A 20,457-nucleotide genomic window follows, 5' to 3' on the forward strand; every position below is an offset into this window, starting at 1 on the left:
CTACTCACATATGTAGAACTACACATGGCATGCAACAAAACAAAATGACTTTGAACTGCTAAAAGTCATCCTATTGCTGATCTGAGTATCTGAACTACTCACATGGCATGCAACAGAAGAACATGGTGTGCTGATCTGAGTTCCTGAACTACTACAAATGGCATGCAACAAAAAAACATGGTGTGTTGATCTAAGTACTCTGAACATATTGGCGTTGAAATACCTCAGGGTCTTAGAGGTGAACTTGAAAAACGTCGTCTTCCTCTACTTCCTCCACAGCTCCCCGTCGGTGTTGAAGATGTCGTCACCAAGGAGCAAGTCCCCTACACAGTGTTCAGGCATTCGAATCAGCTTTCAGCTCTGATTTTTGAACCTTTAGCACAGCATCGAGCAAGACTGAACATCACTATGTTCGATATATTTACCTTAGAGTTGTTAAAAAATTATAAAACAAAGGCTATGACAAGGCGCCAGATATATAAAAAAACCTGTCATCTTTACTCCTGTCTTGGATCGCCGACATGGTCGCCTCTCCCACGCTCTACCTCCACACACACACAACACACAGGTACGCACAGACGCTATGTACATCTAGACACCTCATGCATGGTCTGGTCGCCTACCATGTCTCCTTTGATCCTTTTGTGTTTTACTGGCCACCCCTTCTACCTCCACTGGCATGCCATCATCTGAAACCCCAGAACAAATCAACCTTTCCCTGCCTCCCCTCCCTCCAACAGGCAACAGCCATCCGAGAATATTCACACATGGAGGAAAATATGTACAAGGATCATCTTAGTACAAATCTAGAAAAATAAAAATCTTTTTTTTGGTTTTTCCCACGAACTTTCTTCTCCTGCTGCTGTGCAGTGACGCCTCTAAGCTTCCCTCACGCACTTACCATGGATAAGCACCGTTCAGAGGAGGCACGGCTGATGCTGATAGTTTCAGGAGTTTCATTCCCTCAGTTGATGAGGTCGGAGACCCAACTGACGTTCGGAGCCGCTACCTCTACGTTGGCGGAGGCGACGGTGTCGTTGGGCACGGCGCTTTCTTTGCTGAGCCGTTCGAACACCTTCTCGCGGAGGGCTCTCCCGGACTCGACCCGCTCCATGACCGGCTCCTCGTCCACGAGGAGCCCGAGGTTGAGGCGTTCCACGGTCATGATGGTGGCGCCGGAGGCGGTGGTCACCATCACTGGGCACGACCGGGTTGGTGGTGTGGACGGGAGACTGTACAGACCGGCCGGCGACTTCAGGGACCCGAACGGGTAGCCGCCTGCCAAGAACGACCCGCCGGAAGGCGCCGACCTCGGCGAGCCGCCGCCGAGGCGGAGCTGGCGCAGCGAGGCGAGGACCTCGTTGACGGGCGAGCCGCCGACACCCGGCCACGCGCCGCGGCGGCGGCGTCCGGCGACATTGGCGGGGACTCCGACGGCGGCGACCTCGGGGGCGAGACCAGCGTGCTGGTCGGGGACGACGACATGACGCCGCTCTTGGTGAGGTAGCTCTGGAACGCCTGGCGGCGGAGCGGCGAGCCGTCGTACGACGGCTCGGCCAGCAGCGACGCCGCGGACGCGCCCCTCGGGCTGGACTGTTGCGCCTGTGGCACGCGAAGCTGGTCCGGCGTGTGCGCGAAGAAGCAGACGCGGCGGCGGCACCCGGTGCCGTCCTTGCAGGGCTGCGATCCGTTAGCGCAACGGGTGGAGCCAGCACTCGAACACCCCGTGCGCCAGCTCGCACGCGGTCGCAGGCGCAGGACCTAAACAGCCGCCATGGAGATTGTCAGATGTTACGAACAGGACCGCCCGAGCCTCCCCTTCTCTTCCTTGGACTTCGAACGCGGTCGCATACCGGCTCCACGAACAGGACCACCGTCGTCATCCACCATCTCCATTGAGGTATCGTCCGTACGAACAGATCGATGATGCTATCGGATTCGAACGGGGCGCAGAGGTAGGCAAGCGTCGCCTGCTCCTGCGGATCTGGAACGCCTTCGCTAGGGCCGCAGTGCGCACGCGCCCATTTCGCATAGAGAGGAGGCGGAGCTAGGGGTGGGCAGCGGCTGTAGAGAAGATGGAGGAGAGCGATAGTGTGGGGCTTGAGGTGGTCGAGCACGTCGGCGAGATTTGGGGCGCAGGGGCAGGAGTGGGGGCGAGGGTCACCGAGCGAGATTGCCGGCGGCGCGATGCCGATGCGAAATTTGGGGAGCAGGGGCATAGACGCGCGGAGGGCGGAGGCAGGGCAGAACCACCACTGTGGACGCCTACAATAGGCTCTTAAGAAGTAGTAGAGATTGAAAAAATAAGTTGTGTCAAACAGGGCCTAAGCCTAATCTACTGCTCCCGTCCCGCTGAAGGCCCAACCAATCTACTTTCACGATGTCCGATCGCATCTTCTTTGTGTGTGTTTTTTTCATCCATCAAAAAAAAGCAAAGAAAAACTAGCTTGCCTGTTGTGTTTCGCTGAGTGGTCAGTGGTACTGTTCTCTGACAAGAACATGAGTTTTGATCGCTGATTGGCTGTTCACTGTTGCTGCTGCCACAGCACAATGACACCGGCAGGCTGACCCGTAAAAAGACCATTAGCGGTTCTGTGGGAAATTATAGGTCTGAGTACTCGTCACGCCAGTCGATGGCCGGAAACGAAAGCCACTGTTGACTCGGGAGGTACGGCCGTACCCATACAAACAGTGGCCCGCGAGCAAGTGCCGTCAATCTCCCTGCAAAGTTGCCGAACCAGCACAGGAAGCACGGAGACGAGCAGCGATCGCATGAAAAGGCACGCAGAACTATAAGTCGGCCCGTCAGTCCGTGTGCCCACTGCCCACAGCCGCACGCCCGCACTCCCGAGTCCTCAGCGGGCGAGTTGGGGACTTGGGGCCTGGCGACCAGAGATACCATGAATATCCGATATTTACTTGGTTATGATATATTTATAGGCTAAATATTCTAGATATGTAAATTTTATTAGTCAAAAACCTTTATTCAATGGATAAACGAACCGTTCCACCATCATTCATACCCTTTAACCCGTGGATATAAAATAACCAGTATAAGATTTCTATTTTTCTTATTTTTAGGAAAAAAATGTCTTTGGAGAAAATAAAGTTTTCAAACTAACTTTAAAAGAACAAAAAGTCCTGTAAGAAGGAAAAGTTTTACTAATCGGTCGACCGTCTACGTGTGTTTTATGGCAATTATAACCACGGACAGCGTGTTTGACGACTGTATTATTGTCAGAAGTCACGCGCTCGGTTAACCGAATGTGAATGAAGTGATCCGACAAACCCTACGTGTGCCAATCACGCACAAAAGAAACAACGTCATCCTAACTCCCGGGTCTTCACGCTTCACTTGGACTTGTCACGAATCCCAACTACACACCTCAAACAATCAACATCGCGAGTTACAGCAACGCACCTACGTACAGAGGATCAGAGATCAACGGGTGCAAACAATTGCATGCAATGCACCGACCCTGGATGATCAGAGGAGCTCAGAGCAAAAGGCAGCTGCACAGCGCAACCGCGGCGGGCCTGAGCAGCCCGGCCGGCCAGCGACCCGTCGTCACCTCTCCCCTGACCACTCTCCCGACGACCGAGCTCTCCGCGGCGGCGGACCGTTCGCAGTCGACGACGTCGTCGCCGCAGACTCCGACGCCCACGCCCGGCATGACGGCCCGGTTGGTGACGCACAGCCCCGGGTTGCCGCTCAGGTCCAGGTTCCGGCCGAGCCGCCTGAGGAACGCGGCGTCGAAAGGGACGACGCCGTCCAGCCCGTTCTTGCTCAGGTTGAGGTGGTACATGCGCTTGAGACGGCTGAGCCCCGGCGGGATCCGCCCGGTGAGGTTGTTGTTCTCCAGCGACAGCGTGGTGAGGCTGGACAGGAGGCGGAACGTGTCCGGTATGGGGCCCGAGTAGCCGGAGTTGGCCAGCCGGAGCTCCTGGAGCCTGGGGATGTTGCCCAGCTCGGGCGGCAGCGGGACGCCGCCCATCGGGTTGTTCTCCAAGATGAGGTACTGCAGGTCGCGGAGGGCGGAGAGGCCGGCGGGGAGGCGGCCGCGCAGCCCGTTGTTGGCGAGCGCCAGGAAGGTGAGAGCCCTGAGGCGGGTGACGGCGGCCGGGACGCCGCCGGTGAGGTTGTTGGAGCTGAGGTCCAGCTTCTGCAGCTGGGCGAGGTCGCCGAGGCGGCCCGGGATGGGGCCGGAGAAGGAGTTGTAGCTGAGGTCGAGGCCGACGAGGCCGCGCAGACCGCCGAGCCGGGCCGGGATCGGGCCGGTGAGGGAGTTGTAGCTGAGGTCGAGGTGCACGAGGCCGGCGAGGTCGCCGATGCCCTCCGGGACGGCGCCGCGGACGAGCGCGTTCTGGGACACGGTGAGCACCCGGAGCGAGCGGAGGCGGGCCAGCTGCGGCGGCAGCGCGCCGGCCAGCGACGGGTTGGAGCGCACGCTGAGCTGCTGCAGGCGCGACGCCGAGAGGTTGGACGCCGGCGGTAAGGTGAAGGCGGCGACGGCGCGGGGGTTCCTGAAGCAGCCGACGAGGAACAGCGACCGCAGCTCCGGCAGCGCGAACGCGGCGAGCGGGAACGTGGCCGTGTCCCTGCACGTCGGGTGGGGCGGCACGCCGAAGTCAAGGCGCGCGACGTGCATCCGCGCCGCCGCGGTCCCGGGCCTGCACTCGAGCCCCGGCCACGGCGCGCTGCAGGGGTCGGCGCCGGCGGCCTCGCGCCAGTCGCGGTCGGCGGAGACGGACTCCATGACGCGGAGCAGCGTCTCCCGCTCGGCGGGGTCCATGGCCGCGGCAGCGGGCGCGGCGACCTGCAGGGACAGGAGGAGGAGGAGGTACAGAACCGCGCGGGAGAGGGTCGTCCTGGAGGACGGTGCCGGCGGCGCCATGATGGCCGCGCGTGTGGCTCTGCCGCGCAGTGGCGCTGCCCGCTCTGCTGCCGCTGCCGGATGGTGGCGGTCTCGGGTTTCGCTATTTTGGGGGGCCGTCGATGGTTTTTGAGCGGGGCGCGGGAGGCAGCGTTTGCAGTACGTGGATGTGCGGGTGGTGGCCCCCACCTCCCATGCCCCCCTGCTCTACAGCAACAGTGGCATCTGACGTGACGAGACAGGGTGGGGGCTACCTGTTCGTACAGAGGGGGAGGGACACAGGTGTGCCCGTGCGTGCGCCTGTTGGCTGCTGGCGTGGCGTGGTGACGATTGTCACTGTCCCTAGGAGCAGTAATAACAACTGATCTTGCTGCTGATTGAAAGCTGACGAACAACCACACACGCTCTGTTCTTCCGTTTCATTGTATTTTTTTTCGGAGTTTTTGTCTGGCAACTAATCCTTGGGATGAATCCCTTACACTGCTGACCGTCACTTCCCTCCAGCCAAAAGCCATTCGAACGTCGTGTACTACGACAATGCGTTGGTACCGTAGGACTCGTGTGGTCTGCCTTTGACCTTCTGTCGTCTGGCCTCTCGACACCATGCATCATGGCCACTGCGTACAGCCAACACTGTGGCATCCGAGTTGCTCACGGCGCAGGCACTGGTGCCACCGCGCTCGGCGCTCGCACGCATGTGGGGAGCAAGAGCTAGGGTTGTAGCCTGCTAGGGTGCTAGATAGCAGGCGGACCTGCCTCCAGGCCCAGGGGCGGGGCCTCACCAGGTAGTAGTAGTACTTGCTCTCTCTCTCTCTCTCTCTGAATTATTGGACCCGAGCCGAGACCGACCGAAGGAAGAGGGTTCCTTCCTTCTATGTAGGCGACCCGTGATCGGTTGGTTGGCTCCACGTACGGCTTTGTTCGGTTATTTCTGATCCATGTGTATTGGAGTGTATTGAAATATATTGGGTTAAATTTTGATTTATTATGGATTTAAACCGACTCAATACCATTGAATCCACATGGATTAATGGTGAAACGAACAAGCCCTACAGGTAGAAGCTTTTGAAATTGGATCGGATCCCATCATAGGTTCCCACTGCGTGGGTGACTAGGTGAGTGGCCTTCTCTGCAGTGCTGTCTACTATGCTGTTCTATGCTACGCTAAGCTTTGCTTGGCTTGGCTTGGCTTGCAGGTGAGTGTTAGTCTTGGATCACTTGAGTTGCAGCCTTGGAATGCTCCAGTCCAGTCCAACGATTTGCGTAGTGTTTTTGCAGGATTGCAGCTCCAGTCCAGGCCAAGCTGTGGCTGGGTTACTGCGTATTTGTCAGCAACACGGAGTTAGAAGCCGGGCCTTGGAATGTTCGTGTGATTATAATATTAACTACAAATTGTATATATGTATATATGATTTTTGTAAAATAAAAAAAATCGTGTCGGGCCGGACCAGCACTACGGGTCGAGGCTACGGTCTAAACACTGCGCGACGCTCGTGTCGGGTTGGTCCAGACACTATTAAATGGGTCGTGCCTCGGGCCAGCTCGCCAGACACGGCCCATTTGAGTATTTGACCATCTATACCTCCGCACGATAATGATGGTCATCGCCTCAGTTGCTACCACCTTATTTGTCATTCTACGTCTTTTCTCTCCCCTCATGCCTCCACCTCCGCGTCACCCCATTCTCGGCAGAGGGCGTAGGAGCATGCGCCTCCTCCCCGTATTCGTCTGACACTAGCCCCGACACTGACTCGCGCAGTGGTTATTGCACGTCCACAAGGGCGTTTCACATCATGCGCGCATCATCGTTTTCGCCATCGTCGGACGTCCCGTTCATCTTCCCGGTCTTCGCCCTGTTCTTCCTCCCCAACCTGCTGCACCCGCCCACGGTCACAGCCGCGAGCCGACCGACACTCGTCAACGCGGGTACAACGCGAGTCAGTCATGCTCCTGGCCTTTCTCCGTGCGTGCCGTCGAGAAGGACATGGTGATGTCTGCCACGCTTAGGTTATCTTGGCGATGAGGAGTCCAGGTCTGAGATATTGGACAACCAAGGCCCGTAGTGTGGCAGTAGTCGGCATATGCTACGGAGTTGGTGGTGGTGTTGTGTCGCTTCGGCGGGTCCAGGGCTGGAAAGACACTCGCATTCTCTCGCCTTTCTCGGATTGACGCCTGGTGTGGGTGCCTCTCGGTTTGGAGCTGCTCCGGCTAGGCTTCTTTCTCCGGTTGCGTGCTCTCTCCTTATATATCTAGCGGTATACTACCTATGTCGTCTCCATATGCCCAGGTCTTCGTTGTGTCCTTCTCCAACAACAAACAGGTATGTTAGCCTCTTTCCTTTCCCTCGTGCTCTACGAAACCTTGGAAGTAGGGGAGACGGAGGATGAGGATATCTGATTTGCTGCCTATGGTACCCGTGCGTTCATAAAAAATATTATGCGAAGAGCAGAGTGTCACACCCGGACTTTAAGGAATAAAGCCGGGTGCATCTCATACATGCGCCAAAGAAGACAACATATATAATAACAGAGTGTATAGAGATAAATGTCACAATAAAATCAGAGTACTTATTACATAGCGGAAGTCTTACAAAATAAAAGATGAATAAAACAGGAACTAAATCTATCCTTGGCGCTAGAAAGCTGACTAGGAGACGCCACCTAGATCAAATCGAAAGCCTCGGTGTTAGGCGACTCCTCTTCGACCACCTGTTCTTCTCCTGTGGGGGGTGTGAGACAGCAAGAGTGAGCTCACATATGTTCATCGCTCAACAAGTTGTGGGGAATAGTGTTGTATGAACTCACCAAAGGTGGGAGTTCATGAAGTGTAAGGCTGATCAATGAAATAAAGGCTGAAGCTGAGCATTGCTTTTATAAGTTGGTCAAAGTTTTATTAGCAGTTACTAAGTGTAAGTAAATACCAAACCTTAGAAATAATAAATATAAGTAATAATAAAATAATCCCAAATGCAATGAAATGACAGATTAAGTTTAAGTTCCATAAATTAATCATGTGAGTGTCCGAGCCGCTCATGACCATGAGCACGGCTAGTATACCAGTTTTACACTCTGCAGAGGTTGCACATCTTTACCCATAAGTCGTGTTACCCATTTGCCACGGAGTTGATCAGACCCCATACACCTCTACCAAGGAAGCGAGGCAGGGTACCACTACGAGGCCTTTACAAAGTTCCACTAGCTTCAGAAAACCCGCTACAGTTTATAGGAAGCTCTAGTGCAGGAATCCCTCGCCTGACCGCCATCGCAGCAAAATCAACACAAGGACCTCCCTACACTGACCACTCCCCTACTGCCCTTGCCCCTTTCGGGTAAGGTAGTCATCCACTAGCTTTCCTAGTTAATCAGCCAAGGGCGTCCCATTAAACCCTTGTGGTAGCACTGTTTTCCCGGGTGGTTCTTCATGTTCCCATTAACATAATGATCTTATCATGAACAGTAAATGCAAAGGCCTGATGGGTGCGATTAAGTCAAGGATCGGTCCATTCGAGGGACGCGATCACGCCTCGCCCGAGCACAGCCTCAGGCAAGGGAAGCCGACCCCAGAGGATCTACGTCTCGCCCGAGGACCCCCTCCAGCAACGGACACACCTTAGGCTCGCCCGAGGCCCAGTCTTCACCAAGAAGCAACCTTGGCCAAATCGCCACGCCAGCCGACCAAACCGTAGGGGCATTTAATGCAAAGGTGGCCTGACACCTTTATCCTGACGCACGCCCTCTAGTCGACAGAGCCGAAGTGACTGCAGTCACCTCGCCGCTCCACTGACCGGTCTGACAAGAGGACAACGCCGCCTGCGCCGCTCCGACGGCTGAGCCACTCGACAGAGTGAGGCCGACAGCAGCCAAGTCCGGCCTCAGGCGTCATAGGAAACTCCACTTCGCCAAACCCCAGGGCTCGGACTCGGGCTCAGCCCGGGAAGACGACGAACTCCGCTTCGCCCGACCCCAGGGCTCGGACTCGGGCTCAGCCCCAGAAGACGACGAACTCCGCTTCGCCCGACCCCAGGGCTCGGACTCGGGCTCAGCCCCGGAAGACGACGAACTCCGCTTCGCCCGACCCCAGGGCTCGGACTCGGGCTCAACCCCGGAAGACGACGAACTCCGCTTCGCCCGACCCCAAGGCTCAGACTCAGCCCTGGTCTCAGCCGACGGTCTCTGCCTTGTTCGACCCGGGGGCTCGGACTTGACCTCGACCTTGGGAGACAGACTCGACCTCGACCTCGGAGGAGCCTCCACCTCGCCCAACCTAGGGCACGGACCGACCATGTCGACAGGAGGCGCCATCATTACCCTACCCCGAGCTGACTCAGGCTACGGGGAACAAGACCGGCGTCCCATCTGGCTCGCTCCACTATACGAGTAATGATGGCGCCCCGCATGCCCTGTGACGATGGCGACTCTCAGCCCCCTTACGGAAGCAAGAGGACGTCAGCAAGGACTCGACAGCCCCGACAGTTGTCCTTCCGCCAGGCTCGAGTGCTCCTCCGACGGCCACGACACCACACGAACTGGGTGCCAAAACCTCTCTAGCTGCCACGATGGCATGTACTTAGGGCGCTAGCTCTCCTCCGCTAGACACGTTAGCACACTGCTACACCCCCCATTGTACACCTGGATCCTCTCCTTATGCCTATAAAAGGGAGGTCTAGGGCCCTCTTACAGAGGGTTGGCCGCGTGGGGAAGGACGGGACGGCGCTCGCGTAAGGCCGCTCGCTCCCTCTCCCACGTGGACGCTTGTAACCCCCTACTGCAAGCGCACCCGACCTGGGCGCGGGGCTAACACGAAGGCCGCGGGTTCCACCTCCCACGCCTGTCTCCCTCCGGCTGCTCTCCCCCCTTCGTGTTCCGCCTCGCGCCGACCCATCTGGGCTGGGGCACGCGGTGAAAATTTACTCGTCGGTCCAGGGACCCCCTGGGTTTCGAAACGCCGACAGTTGGCGCGCCAGGTAGGGGCCTACTGCGTGTTGACGAACAGCTTCCCGTCAAGCTCCAGATGGGCAGTCTGCAGCAACCTCTCCAGCCCGGGACGGTGCTCCGTTTCGGGAGTCTTGAGTTCATGTCCCTCGACGGCAGCTACGACATGATACTCCTTTCCCCGCCGCACGACAGCGATAATGGCGGTTGACAACCCGCCTGCCGGCGGGGAAATCGACGACGCCTTCCCCAAATGGTGGAAGGACGACATTCGGGCTTGTCCCGTCCCCTCCCCCGCCGATGGAGGAGGAGGCGGGGCAACCAAGGCCAAGAAAGAGGCGGCACCTCGTTGGCTGTCGAGCGAGTCGACGGCGCCGGTGCCCCAACGGAGAGCGCGTCGGGCTTCGGCCTCGCGTCTGAGACGAAGACGAGCACCGTCTCCCCGCAACACATCAACCTCAAGCAAACGGACGACGCCAGCACGCTCGCGAAGGACTTGTTGGGTGTCACCCTCGTACCTGAGACGACGGTGCAGTCAGTCCCTGACGTGACTTCGTCACCGCCCGTCGACCAAAAGGTACCGACCGATTCCCATCTCGCGCCTTTTGGATTCGGACTCGACCCACCAAGCGACTCCGCTTCGGTGACATTCTCATAGAGGCAAGTCCAAACCCTCTGGGGTATCGTGTGCGGTCACCCTGGGACCGGCTGACGGCCGTCTCGACCTACGGGCCCTCGGGGTCCGAGGAAGATGGCGAGCCCGACCTATGTTGGGATTTCTCCGGACTTGGTAACCCAGTGTCGTGCGGGGCTTCATGACCGCATGCGACTACTGCCTTTCCGACTGTTCCAACGGTAGTCGCAGCCTCGGCGACGAGGACTGCGGCCCAAGTCGCGAATGTTTCCACGTCGATCTAGGGGGTCCCGGCGAAGGCAACCATCTTGGTATACCGGAGAACGGTGATCCCCCTAGGCCCGTGCCTCGTGTTGACACCCTTCGGGAGCTAGCTGTGGTCCCCGTCCCGGCGGGGGGGTCATGCCCCACAGCTCGAGCAAATCCGCGAGATGCAGGCCAGGCTCGACGAGGGAGCAGGAACGCTTGAGCCGATCCGCCGGGACATCGGGCAGGAATGGGCGGGCCAACCTCCGGCCGGAGAAGCGCGTCATCTCCCCTAGGGCATCCAGCACCGCATCGCCGACGACGTCAGGGTAAGGCCGCCACCGGTTTCCAGTGGAGTCGGCCAAAACCTGGCCGCAGCAGCAATACTTCTCCGCGCGATGCCGGAGCCATCAACCACCGAGGGGCGGTGTATCTAGGGAGAGCTCAAGAACCTCCTGGAGGACGCCGTGGTCCGACGGGCCGAGAGCTCTGCCTCCCGAAGGCAGGGGTACCCCTCGGAACATCGCGCCGCGACTTCCCGATTCATGCGGGAAGCCTCGGTCCACACCGGGCGCACACGCAACACAGCGCCTGCGGCCCCGGGTCGCCTCGGCAGCGAGCACCATCACCACAGCCGTCGGGCCCACCTCGACGAGAAGGTGCGCCGAGGCTACCACCCCAGGCGTGGGGGACGCTACGACATCGGGGAGGATCGGAGTCCTTCGCCCGAACCACCTGGTCCACAGGCTTTCAGCCGCGCCATACGACGGGCACCGTTCCCGACCCGGTTCTGAACCCCGACTACTATCACAAAGTACTCGGGGGAGACGAGACCGGAACTGTGGCTCGTGGACTATCCGCTGGCCTGCCAACTGGGTGGAACGGACGATGATAATCTCATCATCCGCAACCTCCCCCTGTTCCTCTCCGACACCGCTCGAGCCTGGCTGGAGCACCTGCCTCCGGGGCAGATCTCCAACTGGGATGACCTGGTCCAAGCCTTCGCCGACAATTTCCAAGGCACGTACGTGCGCCCTGGAAACTCTTGGGATCTCCGAAGCTGCCGCCAGCAGCCGGGAGAGTCTCTTCGGGACTACATCCGGCGATTCTCGAAGCAGCGCACCGAGCTGCCCAACGTCACCGATTCAGATGTCATCGGCGCGTTCCTCACCGGCACCACCTGCCGCGACCTAGTGAGCAAGCTGGGTCGCAAGACCCCCACCAGGGCGAGCGAGCTGATGGACATCGCCACCAAGTTCGCCTCTGGTCAGGAGGCGGTTGAGGCCATCTTTCGGAAGGACAAGCAGCCCCAGGGCCGCCCACCGGAAGATGTCCCCGAGGCGTCAACTCAGCGCGGCACCAAGAAGAAAGGCAAGAAGAAGTCGCAAGCGAAACGCGACGCCGCCGACGCGGACCTTGTCGCCGCTGCCGAGTACAAGAACCCTCGGAAACCTCCCGGAGGTGCCAACCTCTTCGACAAGATGCTCAAGGAGCCGTGCCCCTATCATCAGGGGCCCGTCAAGCACACCCTTGAGGAGTGTGCCATGCTTCGACGCCACTTTCACAAGGCTCTCGACGACGCTAAAAAGGAAGATCACAAGGCAGGAGAGTTCCCCGAGGTCCGCGACTGCTTCATGATCTACGGTGGGCAAGTGGCAAACGCCTCGGCTCGGCACTGCAAGCAAGAGCGTCGGGAGGTCTACTCGGTAAAGGTGGCGGCGCCAGTCTACCTAGACTGGTCCGACAAGCCCATCACCTTCGACCAGGGCGACCATCCCGACCATGTGCCGAGCCCGGGGAAATACCCGCTCGTTGTCGACCCCATCATCGGCAACGTCAGGCTCACCAAGGTCCTCATGGACGGAGGCAGCAGCCTCAACATCATCTACGCCGAGACCCTCGGGCTCCTGCGGATCAATCTGTCCTCGGTCCGGACGGGCGCTGCGCCTTTCCACAGGATCATCCCCGGGAAGCGCGTCCAACCCCTCGGACAACTCGATCTACCCGTCTGCTTTGGGACGCCCTCCAACTTCCGAAGGGAGACCCTCACGTTCGAGGTGGTCGGGTTCCGAGGAACCTACCACGCAGTGCTGGGGAGGCCATGCTACGCCAAGTTCATGGTCGTCCCCAACTACACCTACCTCAAGCTCAAGATGTCGGGCCCCAACGGGGTCATCACCGTCGGGCCCACGTACCGACACGCGTACGAATGCGACGTGGAGTGCGTGGAGTACGCCGAGGCCCTCGCCGAGTCCGAGGCCCTCATCGCCGACCTGGAGAACCTCTCTAGGGAGGCGCCAGACGTGAAGCGCCACGCCGGCAACTTCGAGCCAGCGGAGACGGTTAAGTCTGTCCCTCTCGACCCCTGCAACGACGCCTCCAAGCAGATCCGGATCGGCTCCGAGCTCGACCCCAAATAGGAAGCAGTGCTCGTCGACTTTCTCCGCGCAAACGTCGACGTTTTCGCGTGGAGTCCCTCGGACATGCCCGGCATACCGAGGGAAGTCGCCGAGCACTCGCTGGATATCCGAGCTGGAGCCCGACCCGTGAAGCAGCCTCTGCGCCGATTCGACGAAGAAAAGCGCAGAGCCATAGGCGAGGAGATCCACAAGCTAATGGCGGCAGGGTTCATTAAAGAGGTATTCCATCCCGAATGGCTTGCCAACCCTGTGCTTGTGAGAAAGAAAGGGGGGAAATGGCGGATGTGTGTAGACTACACTGGTCTAAACAAAGCATGTCCGAAAGTTCCCTACCCTCTGCCTCGCATCGATCAAATCATGGATTCCACTGCTGGGTGCGAAACCCTGTCTTTTCTCGATGCCTACTCAGGGTATCACCAGATCAGGATGAAAGAGTCCGACCAGCTCGCGACTTCTTTCATCACACCCTTCGGCATGTACTGCTATGTTACCATGCCGTTCGGCTTGAGGAATGCGGGTGCAACGTACCAACGGTTCATGAACCATGTGTTCGGCGAACACATTGGCCGAACGGTTGAGGCCTACGTCGATGACATCATAGTCAAGACGAGGAAAGCCTCCTACCTCCTTTCCGACCTTGAAGTGACATTCCGATGTCTCAAGGCGAAAGGCGTGAAGCTCAATCCCGAAAAGTGTGTCTTCGGGGTCCCCCGAGGCATGCTCTTGGGGTTCATCGTCTCCGAGCGGGGCATCAAGGCCAACCCGAAGGAGATCGCGGCCATCACCAGCATGGGGCCCATCAAGGACTTGAAAGGCGTACAAAGGGTCATGGGATGCCTCGCGGCTCTGAGCCGTTTCATCTCGCGCCTCGGCGAAAGAGGCCTGCCTCTGTACCGCCTCTTAAGGAAGGCCGAGTGCTTCGCTTGGACCCCTGAGGCCGAGGAAGCCCTCGGGAACCTGAAGGCGCTCCTCACGAATGCGCCCATCTTGGTGCCCCCCGCTGCCAGAGAAGCCCTCTTGATCTACATCGCCGCTACCACTCAGGTGGTTAGCGCCGCGATTGTGGTTGAGAGACAAGAAGAGGGGCATGCATTGCCTGTCCAGAGGCCAGTCTACTTCATCAGTGAGGTACTGTCCGAGACCAAGATCCGCTACCCACAAATTCAGAAGCTGCTGTACGTGGTGATCCTGACGCGGCGGAAGTTGCGACACTACTTCGAGTCTCATCTGGTAACTGGTGTCATCCTTCCCCCTGGGGGAGATCATCCAGTCCCGAGAGGCCTCGGGTAGAATTGCAAAGTGGGCGGTGGAGATCATGGGCGAGACGATCTTGTTCGCCCCCCCGGAAAGCCATCAAGTCCCAGGTCTTGGCAGAGTTTGTGGCCGAATGGGTCGACACCCAGCTCCCAACAGCTCTGATCCAACCGGAACTCTGGACCTTGTTTTTCGACGGGTCGCTGATGAAGACGGGGGCAGACGCGGACCTGCTCTTCATCTCGCCCCTCGGGAAGCACCTACGCTACGTGCTACGCCTCCACTTCCCGGCGTCCAACAACGTGGCTGAGTACGAGGCTCTGGTAAACGGGTTGCGAATCGCCATCGAGCTAGGGGTCCGACGCCTCGACGCTCGTGGTGACTCGCAGCTCGTCATCGACCAAGTCATGAAGAACTCCCACTGCCGCGACCCGAAGATGGAAGCCAACTGCGATGAGGTTCGGCGCCTGGAAGACAAGTTCTACGGGCTCGAGCTTAACCACATCGCCCGACGCTACAACGAGACTGCAGATGAGCTGGCTAAAATAGCCTCGGGGCGAACAACTGTTCCCCCGGAAGTATTCTCCCGAGACCTGCATCAACCCTCCGTCAAGACCGACGACACGCCCGAGCCCGAGAAGGCCTCGGCCCAGCCCGAGGCACCCTCGGCTCAGTCCGAGGTACCCTCGGCACAGTCCGAGGTACCCTCGGCTCGGCCCGAGGCACCCTAGGCTCGGCCCGAGGCACCCTCGGCTCAGCCCGAGGTACCCTCGGCCCTCGAGGGTGAGGCACTGCGCGTCGAGGGGGAGCGGAGCGAGGTCACGCCTAATCGAAACTGGCAGACCTCGTACCTGCAATATCTCCACCGAGGAGAGCTACCCCTCGACCAAGCCGAAGCTCGGCAGTTGGCGCGGCGCGCCAAGTCGTTCGTCTTGCTGGGAGATGGGAAGGAGTTCTACCACCGCAGCCCCTCGGGCATCCTCCAGCGATGCATTTCCATCGCCGAAGGTCAGGAGCTCCTACAAGAGATACACTCCGGGGCTTGCGGCCATCACGCAGCACCTCGAGCCCTTGTTGGAAACGCCTTCCGACAAGGTTTCTACTGGCCGACGGCGGTGGCCGACGCCACTAGAATTGTCCGCACCTGCGAAGGGTGTCAGTTCTACGCGAGGCAGACCCACCTGCCCGCTCAGGCTCTGCAGACCATACCCATCACCTGGCCATTTGCTGTGTGGGGTCTGGACCTCGTCGGCCCCTTGCAGAAGGCACTCGGGGGCTACACGCACATGTTGGTTGCCATCGACAAATTCTCCAAGTGGATCGAGGTTCGACCCCTAAACAGCATCAGGTCCGAACAGGCGGTGGCCTTCTTCACCAACATCATCCATCGCTTTGGGGTCTCAAACTCCATCATCACCGACAACGGCACCCAGTTCACCGACAGAAAGTTCCTGGACTTCTACGAGGATCACCACATCCGGGTGGACTGGGCCGCCATGGCTCAACCCATGACGAATGGGCAAGTAGAGCGGGCTAACGACATGATCCTGCAAGGACTTAAGCCTCGGGTCTACAACAACCTCAACAAGTTCGGCAAGCGGTGGATGAAGGAGCTCCCCTCGGTGGTCTGGAGTCTGAGGACAACGCCGAGCCAAGCCACGGGCTTCACACCGTTCTTTCTAGTCTATGGGGCCGAGGCCATCTTGCCCACAGACATAGAATACGGTTCCCCGAGGACGAGGGCCTACGCCGACCAAAGCAATCAAGCTAATCGAGAAGACTCACTGGACCAGCTGGAGGAGGCTCGGGACATGGCCTTACTACACTCGGCGCGGTACCAGCAGTCCCTGCGACGCTACCACGCCCGAGGGGTTCGGTCCCGAGACCTCCAGGTGGGCGACCTGGTGCTTCGGCTGCGACAAGACGCCCGAGGGCGGCACAAAATGACGCCTCCCTGGGAAGGGCCGTTCGTCGTCGCCAAGGTTCTGAAGCCCAGAACATACAAGCTGGCCAACAGTCAAGGCGAGGTATACAGCAATGCTTGGAACATCCAACAGCTACGTCGCTTCTATCCTTAAGATGTTTCCAAGTTATTCATACACCCCGTTCACACACAAAGTCTGGTCGTCAAGGAAGGGTCAGCCTTGCCTCGGCAAAACCCGACCCTCCCTCGGGGGCTAGAAGGGGGAACCCCCTCCGCGTCGAAATTTTCCTCAAAAAAAATCTTTTCTGCCAGAATGCCTTTCGTGCTTTTCGACTACTTTGAAAGTGGATCCTGAAAACGACGGAGTACACGTAAGCAGGCAAGGCTGACCGAGCCGAGGGACTCCTACGCCTCCAGGATACGGATACCTCACTCATCACCTTCTGCGATAAGTAACTCGCGCTCGGATAAGTGATTCCGCGGACCGAACAAGTCTTCACGCTCGAAAGCTCCTCTGCCGGAACGATTTTTCGGGCCTTCTCGACTGCGTCGGTGACAGAACCCTATGGACGAGTAAGAGTACACGTAAGCGGCAAGGCCGACCGAGCCGAGGGATTCCTACGCCTCCAGGATACGGATACCTCACTCATCACCTTCCGTGAAAAGTAACTCTCGCTCGGACAAACAATTTTGTTACCGACAAGTAAGTCCAGATACTCGAAACAAGAGGAAAAGGGACGCAGCTTTACAACACGACGACAGTGTGTTTGGGCCTTGGCGGCCGCAGAAAAACATACACACACTACATGACAACCCGATCCTACAGGCTCGGACGTCGACAGTCGAAGGGGGCAGCAGCACCCTCGGCATCAACTACACCTTCGGCGAAGTCTGACCGAGCCTTGGACGGCGACACGGTTGGAGGATCTTCACCCCGAAGGACGACATCAGCACCACACCCGGACCATCGCCGCCAAGGTCTTCTCCAGGAATCCGGCTCGAGCAGACGGCTCGGCCGGCCACCCCGAGGCCTCGGCCAGCTGTCCCCCGAAGACATCAGCCCGGCTTGTGGCCTCGGCAGCTCAACTCCGGCGTCGGTCCCGCCAGTGGACGACCCGGCCAGGCTCCGGCCGACCAAATCTTCTTTTCGAGCCAACTCCGCCTCTATCCGTGCTGACACCGCTACCTCTGGCTTCGGCTCATCGAAGAGCGGCCGAGGGGTTCCTTTAACTAAGCAAGAGAAGCCTCGGACAGCAAGGCCGACCGAGCCGAGGGACTCCTACGCCTCCGGGATACAGATACCTCACTCGTCACCTTCGCACGAGGCGACTCACGCTTGGTGAAGCGGTTCAGATAACCAACAGGCGAGTATTAGTGCTCGAAAATGAGGAAAAAACACGGCTCCGCGCCAAAAATACATACATCTTCAGGCCCCGACAGCCACAATGAACAAAAGACCGGCACTCAAAGTGCCATTACAAACGGAACTTCGGTTCCGCCCCCGCGGGTATGAACAACCCCTCACACTGGAGGACCCGCGGGGCGACAAGGCTCCAGCTGGCTCACCGCCACCCACTCGGACAGCAGCGACAACGACCTCCGCCCCGGGTGGCGAAACAGCTGCAGCAACGACTTCCGGGCGGGTGCTGCAGCAGGATGGCTCTCGCCCACGAAGGACGAGAACCAGCCATTCAAGCCGAGGGACGGAGGCCCGGGGGTGCAGGCAGAGTTCGCAATCTCGTTGGCAGAGAAGCCTTCTCCGGCTGCCACCACCTCAACACCGCCCCAGCGGGCGCCAGGCGCCTCAAGACGCACCGGCAAGTCCTCGCCCTCGCCGGGGCCACCCAGAACATGAGTGCCGCCCTCGCGGCGCACGACGTGCTGGGCGACCCTCTGGCACGGCTGTCGGCGCGAGGAAGGCCTGGACGTGGCCGGCCCGTACGCGGCGTGACCATCGTCTGGACGGAGTACGAAATGCTGCACCCTGGCTGGGCAGCGGCGGTCCGCCTTCCCCGGTGTGGCTGAGGGAAGCCTCCACGGAGCTAGAAGATGCCTTTCTCCCCCAGACGCCGGGGGAAGAAAAGGGTTACCGACCCACACGGAGGCAGCCCCCCGGCTCGCCTCACCCTCCGCCCCAGCAAGGATGATGAAGATCCTTGAAGCTGAGGGCGGGGCGGAGGCCGCAGCCCGGTTCGCTTCTTCCCACCATCAAACTAGAGGTCACCGTCTTGGGTGACCACCGGTGAGGGGATGCGGCCGGACTGCCTGATGAAAATCCTTGAAGCCGAACGATGGCTGAAAGGTATCAACTTCCTCGAAGTTGCGTCCCTCCGACGACAAGGCAGAAGGATTGCGGGCGTCCCCCATCCGGGGGCTCGGAAGGTGGAAAGACACGGTGCATAAGGGAGCGCGAAGACACGGTCGCCTTTCAAGGAGGTCACCCTCCTTTTAAAGGCGACTCTCCCTACTTGCGTCCTCAGCCGTTGCGGGCTGAGTCTTCTCCAACACGCTCCAAGGTCCTCCCCCTACGGCGCGGGGGCTGGGTCCCACGTGTCATGCAAGCTGGTCCAAGGCAGAAGGAGCCAAACCACCGCGCGCAGGGCATGCAACTGCCCAGCGGTTACAAGCATTCCTCCACTTTCGCCCAGACCAGCGGGTGAAAGGGTGGACAGCCATGCAGGCGGCATGCAACCGTGCCAAGTGGGCGCGCCCCTCCGACTTCCAACGCACCCAGCATGGATGCCCAGGCCCACACGTCATGCAAACGGCGCGCCGGTTGCTACGTGCGAGCAACTGCACCTCCCCTCGCGCCACAACCGCGCCTCCTCGACTGCGGAACCAGTACCGCGACTCGAGGCAACCCTGCGCATGACCCAACATTGCCAGCCAGGCGCATCAATCACGGGCCGGTCAGCCGCGGGAGAAGGCGCGACGGTCGATGCGGCCACCAATGGGCCGGCAGTAATGGCGGTGGCAGGCGGGCAGGAGCAGCGGTCACATCGTCAGCCAAGGTTACGTCCCATCCAGGGGCAGCGAGAAAACCCTCTCTCACGGCGTGAAGACGACGCGCCCCTGTTCCGTTCCTCGAACGGCTCGCACACGCGCAACGGTCGCCTCGCGAACCACTCGCCCTGTCGCATTAACTCCGTGGCGGGACAGGCGGCGCCTCAGGCAGGAGAAGCAAGCGATGCTTCGCCTTCGCCATAATGACCGCGTCAAAAAAGGTACGCCGCGTCATTCGATTTCGTATCCTTTTCCTTTTCCTCTTTCTCTCTCTTACAACAGGGACCGGGAAAGGGGGATACCCCGAAAAGGATCCTTCTCCGTGAAGGAAATAGGCCCTGAGCCTCCCTACTGATAAGAGGTTCAAAGGCTGGCCCCTCGGAGGGGTTCAACGGCCGCCTCAGAGCGCTTGGGTTCTGCGCCCACTACTGGTCAGAGGTTTGATGGCCGGCCCCTCGGAAGGGTTCAACGGCCGCCTCAGGCCACTCGGGCTCCGCGCCCACTACTGATCAGGGGTTCGTAGGCTGTCCCTCGAAGGGTTCACAGTCGCCTCAGACACAGAGCGAGGGATGACCCTGGGTACGTTCGATACATAACCAAGGCTCGGGCTACGCTCCCGAGGTACCCTAGGACATTTCTGAGACCAGCGGGAACGATCTTGTAACGGAATCCCATCAGAGGGAGGCATCGAGCCCTTGGACCCCGTCAAAAGGGGACCGGGTCCGGCAGATCATCCGCAGGTACTTTTGGAGCGCGCCTCCGGGCCTCTAGCCGACCCCTAACAAATGGGGCACGGGCGTCCACTCGGATTACCCGCCAGCATCTCACCGGAGACACCATGTTCGGCGCCCTCCGAGGGCAACATGGCGCTTTCCCCCCTCCTCCTTGCGGAAAGGCGACGCAGGGGCGTATGTAAAAAAGTCGAGTCTGTCCTTGACCGTCCTCTCGTCCTATGCAGAGGCTCGGGGGCTGCTCTCGCAAACCCGGCTTCGGCCAAACCGTTGACAGCGTCAACATACCAGCCCGAGAACTTGGGACCCGACCGTGCACCCGGGCTACGGCCAGCTCGCATGAGGGAACAACAAGACCAGCCGAAGTGTTGCGAAACACACTAAGACCTCGAAGGAGTCAAATTACTCCTCCGAGGCCTCGGGGGCTACACCCGGCGGGT

The 20,457-nt window shown here is 59.3% G+C and overlaps 1 protein-coding gene and 1 pseudogene across 1 annotated transcript; both read right to left on the reverse strand.

The window, feature by feature from the left end:
• Positions 708-2,249, reverse strand: LOC109941869 (zinc finger CCCH protein pseudogene; annotated as a pseudogene).
• Positions 3,143-4,985, reverse strand: LOC103635874 (receptor like protein 29). The gene has a single exon (XM_008658256.4). The coding sequence runs from the start codon at positions 4,893-4,895 to the stop codon at positions 3,498-3,500; it is 1,398 nt and encodes a 465-aa protein (XP_008656478.1). The 5' UTR covers positions 4,896-4,985; the 3' UTR covers positions 3,143-3,497.
• Positions 4,986-20,457: the final 15,472 nt, after the last annotated feature.

The sequence above is a fragment of the Zea mays genome, chromosome 8 (genome assembly GCF_902167145.1).
Source record: "Zea mays cultivar B73 chromosome 8, Zm-B73-REFERENCE-NAM-5.0, whole genome shotgun sequence".
Taxonomy (NCBI): Eukaryota; Viridiplantae; Streptophyta; class Magnoliopsida; order Poales; family Poaceae; genus Zea; species Zea mays.